Source organism: Apaloderma vittatum, unplaced genomic scaffold, assembly GCF_000703405.1.
Source record: "Apaloderma vittatum isolate BGI_N311 unplaced genomic scaffold, ASM70340v1 scaffold225, whole genome shotgun sequence".
NCBI classification, from domain to species: Eukaryota; Metazoa; Chordata; class Aves; order Trogoniformes; family Trogonidae; genus Apaloderma; species Apaloderma vittatum.
The window spans coordinates 219,679-225,678 of NW_009716285.1; the positions used below are offsets into that span (position 1 = coordinate 219,679).

At 39.9% G+C, this 6,000-nt stretch overlaps 1 protein-coding gene across 1 annotated transcript in view; it reads right to left on the bottom strand.

The window, feature by feature from the left end:
• FGFR2 (fibroblast growth factor receptor 2) overlaps positions 1 to 6,000 on the bottom strand; it is a 79,172-nt gene that overhangs the window by 49,913 nt on the left and 23,259 nt on the right. The window contains 1 exon segment of the mRNA XM_009869451.1: positions 5,950 to 6,000. This exon segment is cut by the window's right edge and continues 149 nt beyond it. Coding sequence (XP_009867753.1) covers positions 5,950 to 6,000 — 51 coding nt within the window.

The following is a 6,000-nucleotide window of genomic DNA, read 5'->3' on the forward strand; positions in this document are numbered from 1 at the left end:
TGGACCATTCAGCGACACTTCCAGTAACTATATGTTCTTAAAACATCATTACAACTCTAAGTCTGAAATCCTGCCTCTTCCCTGACTATTGTGTAGGTCCTTATCCGGCAGGAAAAGGCTGCGCGGGGCCAAGAGATGACTTATCCCTCACACTTGCTGGAGGTGAAAATGCCTTCGGATCAAAGCTTGGAAGAAGAATTCTCACTTTAAGGGGCTCCTGGCTTTCCTACTCCTCCGAGCTAGTAACCAGCTCATTACTATTAGAGATTATTATTATTGTTCAGTTATAGGCTAATAATATTAGCTGACAATTGGCAACAAGTGCTTTGAAAAAACAAAGAAAATGTAACTAAGACTCCAGTGGCAGGTGAAGGGAATGGATGATAACCTAATGTCACAAAAGTGGGTGACATGACGTCAAAACCTCCAGCCCAAACTTACAGCTCCTCTCCCCTCCCTCTCCTCTTGATGGTATACACCAAAATTATATATTGATTTTTTTTTCTACACTATGAAGAGCTAAGAAATAAATTTACAAAGCCAGAAAGAGTTATTTTATTGTCTTGTTATTCTGCTAAGCAACCTTGAAAGTTAAAGTTTGGGTCAGGAGGAATTACTGTCATAAAGCATTGGCAAATAACAAATAAAACAGCTACATATTTTGAATATTTTATTTCTTTATGAGCTATTCTGAAGGAGACTTGGTCAAAGTGACCTGAACTTTTTGCCACTACAAGTTACGTCACACTTCTCTGAATCACAGCAAGTGTTTTTAACCAATCTGACTGCAAAACAGGAAGAATAGATCACGGTTCCACAACAAAACAAAAATTAGTAACAAACTGTAAGTAATTAATTTGATAGGAAAACACAGGAGATTGCTTAGCATTCAGTAAGAAAACATAACTAACTTAAAGCCACAGGTGGATATACCGAATGGCAATATTAAGAAGTATTTATGGAATTTCCCTTCTTGTAACTCCAGCAAGAAAAGATAATATCTTTATAATAAAACAACAGCTTCAGCCTCTTCAGTTTAAACTAAACAACTGATGTAGAGGCCCAAAGCATTTATGACACATCGTCACACAACTGGATTTATGTCACAGATCTGGATTCAACTACATTCAGCTTGTTGGCTTAGCAATTTCTGGTTACAAATTCAGCATTGCAGAGCCCAGAAAAAATATTCCCTTTTTCCTGGGGATGACAGCATCTTCTGCTGAAGATTCCCAAATGGAATCATTCTGCCATATTCCTGCAATCACACACACTTTGCAACACCCTGACCATACAGATTTTGTCTTTTTAAGCAATCTGCTTTTGCTACCTAGTCCCAATAAAGCCCATCTTTGGGCAGCAAAACTAGTGCCATTGCTGACAACCAGCACCAACATCACACCAGTTCATGTAAAAACTACTTTCAAGAGATTCAAAGCAGCACTTCCAGAGTACATAGGTTTTGCACCTCTTACACTGACATTCTGCCTATGGATGAACTACAACAGTGATATTCATTTTTGGTGCAGAAAAAGAAAACAAAACCAAAACCTCCCACCCTTATGACTGAAGTTGCAACTAGATGGTCCCTCAAAGCCTTCTGGCTGCTCACTAGTGCCCTCCTAACTGAAGACACCAGTCCAAATACACCCTAATAAGGTTCCCTGGGTAATACCAGCTAGGTCCAATAAGGCTGTTTAAATAGATGAATTATGCCATCTAGCTCTGACAGAACATGTCAAGGAGCTCATATGAACTAATCTATTAGTCAAAAAATATGAGGATAGCAGCAAGCCACCGAAAGCAGGAGCATCCTCACTGAGCACACAGGGTCCAGCAAAGGAGAAGCATCCACAGCCAAAGATTCATCAGTTGTAGGAAACCCTTCCAGTTCTCCAGCCTGACTAGCTCCTCGACAGCTATTATCCTGCTATTTCTACTATTTTGCTTCCTGAAGCCTTAGCTTTTTATTGAGTTCTTTCAAAATCCCAGAGAATGACCACACAGTTCCACCCACTCCATCACCTGGTCTTCAGGGTACCCCTTCCAATTTGTGATTGCCTTTTCTTGACATGGGGAAATTCAGGGAACAACCACACTCCAAGTATCCAAAGTCACAGCTTGACCTTTCAGATACTTTGTTGGCACAGTTATTAAATTGCTTTTGTCCTCTTTTTCTCCTTTTAAATAATGCTTCATATCAAAATTGGTACTTGACTGAGACAATAAATATAATATGAGTATGTTTTCTTCCTGAACAGGCATGGACACTTCTGGCAAATTACTAAGGTGCTTTTTATGGTCATCCTCTCTATCAAATTTTTAAACAATTCTTTCAAACAGCCTCTCCAAACAATTCAATTTTTAAACTAAATTATCAATATCAAATGTATACAGCTGTGCCTTATACATAGCTTGGAGGTGGAAAATCTAAACTGGAAGGAAAAATGTCAAGAAATGCTGGTCAGAAATCTAGGAAACGGCAAGTAGTGCTCCACAGAAATGTTTTGCTTTTGGAGTATCATGTAAAAAATCGGAGACAAGTTGTTTCATTTTCAAATACGTTGTCTTCAGTGAACAGATACATGATGAAAAGTTGCTATTTAACAAAAAGTGGTAAAAAGGGGTCAATTTTACTTGAATTTCAAAAGAAAGGAGGATTGGAAACAAAAATATGATTCCCACAAACTCAGCAGACATATAGTGGTCCTGCTCAGGGAGGGAGAACAAGTGCAGAACATCTATGAAAAGCCTTAGGCTCTTACAGCTCCTTCAGAGTCAGAACCCTTTCTTTACTTCGTGTTTACCTGGCTGAATTTAAATGTGTATAAGATGACTGGAGCGATGAAGCTTATCAAAATACACATGTGAAAACACACCCCTGTTAATACTTAAATGGTAAGAACTGATAGAAACACATTTGCTTTCTGGGAGGTGCACAGAAAAATAAAGGCTCCTCTGGTGTCTCAGAGGATTTAGATTATTCAACCCAAAGAAATTATAAAATGTCTTTAAATGCACAAGCGTGAGTTATCATCTATTTTAGAGACAGATAAAAACAGGTTTTAGACATTCAATAACAGATCTCTTTCTCCTTGCTGTAGGAACTTTGTGCATACCATGAGAAATCATAAAAGTTCGATTTTGAAATTCACCACCCAGAATTACTCACGGCGGAGGAATTTCACTCTGGAAGCTATCTTGGCCAGCACATACACCCTTCTGCTAGCCTGCCCCAGTGCAAATTGACTCAAGGCATTCCCCAGTCAGAGGGATAAAGTGCTACAGGTCGCTATCTGATTGAGATAAAGAGAATACAAAGAAGAGATTTCTCAGCTCAAGGCAGCAGGAGAGAGATAGCTGGTGGATTACTGGAAAACTTCACATTTTCCTTCCTTTTACTTTGTTCTTAAAGTCTTCAAGGGATGATTGCCTCTTCTGAACTGGACGGGTGTTAAATCAACTGGCGATGGCAGACACAGACAAGTTTGGTTCCAGCTATTCTAGCTGCTCAAAGCATTATGAATATGAAGATCTCCAGCAGAAGTGCTTTATCTATAGCAATGTCCCCACTGAAGCGTACAAGCATTACATGGGCTGCTGTGGTATCTGGCTGAACCCGGACCAGTGTGGAAAGACTCAGTCCTTTCTAAGGACTCCTTCATTGCAAGTTTGTCCAAAGAAGAGGTGTCAGGAAAACATAATTCTCTCTCTTTTTCTGGAATAAATTTGAGTAAGTCTACAGTGACTTCACCCTGCTCCTCTGACAAAAAGAGGACACAGGCTCCAGAACCTCTGGAGGCCCCATTCTTTAATACGCATTGAGTGAAAACAATCTTCCATCTTAAAAAGATTTATTCAAAACATCAACGGAATCTAGAATACACACAGATTTGCAGAACGACAGAATGACAGGCAGAATGACAAGCAGAATGATAATGACAAGGAAACGCTACCAGATAATTTAAAATTCGATGTATTTCTGAGCAACAAGAAAGTCTAAAATCCACAGCTGTGCTTCCTCTTTTTTTTCTATTAAAGAGATGTAATAAGTTATGATTTAGAGTTATATGTGTATATTTCACTTATCCAGCTGGCTTTAGAAACAGGCATCTGTGGTTTCTTCCCAGACTATATGCATACCTAGGAAATTGTATGCGTTTAATATACACCACCAAAAATTTAATTTGTGCCACTCAATGGGCACAAGTCTAAATGAGCTCACCCAGATCCCTAACACCAGCTTAGCAGTGCCAGCACAGAGCCTCATATGGGCTGATTTACACACACCCCCCAAAAAGGTCACCCTCCCAAACCAGAGATAGGTACCTCCATCCTCCCTTGGAAGACACATATTGTCTTTCATGATTTTCAAGACTGACATCTGCTTTTCCCCTCCATGAGATGCCAAATGTTCAAATAGTACCTCAGTACTGAAATAGTTAAGTGTTATTTTTCAAGTCAGGATCAGTTTGGTGGTTTCTTTTTTAATTGGTGCTTTTTTTTGTTTTTAAAAAAGCACTGAGGAAGGTGAAAATCACTGAACTGTAGCCAATCCATTAACACTTCACAGCGTTATGAAAGGCAGAAGGTGTTGCCAGGTGTACACTCATAAGCAACAGTAATTTATGGTGTAAGCAAACATGGATGGAAAAGTCTACTTAGATAATTAGTGTTCATGCGGGGAGACTTTCTGGGCTTCTCTCTCTGTTAACACAAACGTTGGAAAAATTGACGCTTTCTGCAGTAAATCTAGCTAGAGAGGAAAGGAGACCATGGCTTGTCCTCCTCTGCACTGGAAAACGTTATTTTATTTTTTTTGTATCAAGCAGGATCTGAGTCAACAGCACACAAAGCAACGCGCACTCTGGCTCCATTGAGGCATCGCAAAATGCAACACCCCAAAAATGCTTCGATCACTGGGGTAAGGCAGCGGGGTGGTACGGGGGAGGCAGCCCCCAGGACTCACTCTTTTGCTTACTGAATCGTCTGGAAAAAGCCAGTTAACTTCTGCCTTAATTACCATTACAAATGGCTCTGAACTCCTTAGCAGAATTGCCAGGCTGGGGCTTAGGACCACTACACAAGGTGACTAACTCAGAAGCTTCTCATTTTTGGAGAGGAGTTGCTGCTGGTGCCGGGTAGGCGAGGCAAGCACTGACAGAAGGTGCGCAGAACAGGTTAAGGCAACTCAGAAACGTGGGGCCGGATGGAAAGGGTAGCGCTTGAACAGCAATTTCCCAGAGTCACATACTCCCATTCCCTGTGAGGAGTTGGGATAAGATGACCGAATCCTGACTTCTGACCTGACCCAGGCAGATACTGGAAGGTTAAAGGTCTGTGCACTAATCCATAGAGCTAGCTGGCCTCCCTAAAACTCCCTCTTAATCAGTAACCACCAATTTAGAATGAAACATCTAATCTGAAGCTGTTTAAAATTCAAACAATCCTTTGTAAGTAATTGCTGTTACTTTCCCTCAAATTCTACTTCCCATTTCAGTTTCACAGACCATAAACTCTATAGAAAATAATAACTGTTGACTTCCAACCCTTCCTTTATTAAGGTGCCTACAACCACCAGAGTGGATGGACACACTTTTAACAACCCAGCTGAAAATGAATAGAGCAAAACAGTCTTAGTCTGTTTTGCAAAGCAAGTCTTTGGTTTTCTATAAATAATCCTTAGCTGCACCACTATGCTATGAACTTGAACTTGAGAGAAAAATAAATAAATATAGAATTAGTGCTCAGTAACAGCCAAAGAAACCATCCACCCTTCCCCAGAAGAAAACAATTATGGTTTTTTTTGCTTCTACATTTGATTCAAAGCCATTAAAATTTTTTCTGTTGACTTCAGCAAGTTTTGGGTTTGTGGTTTTGGGGGTTTTTTGTTCTTTCTTTTTTACAGCCTTGGTCAAGAAATTGCAAAATCACATCATGAGATCTCACCTTATATCCGCCAATACGATGCTCTTGTTTGAAATCTTTCTCATTTTTCAG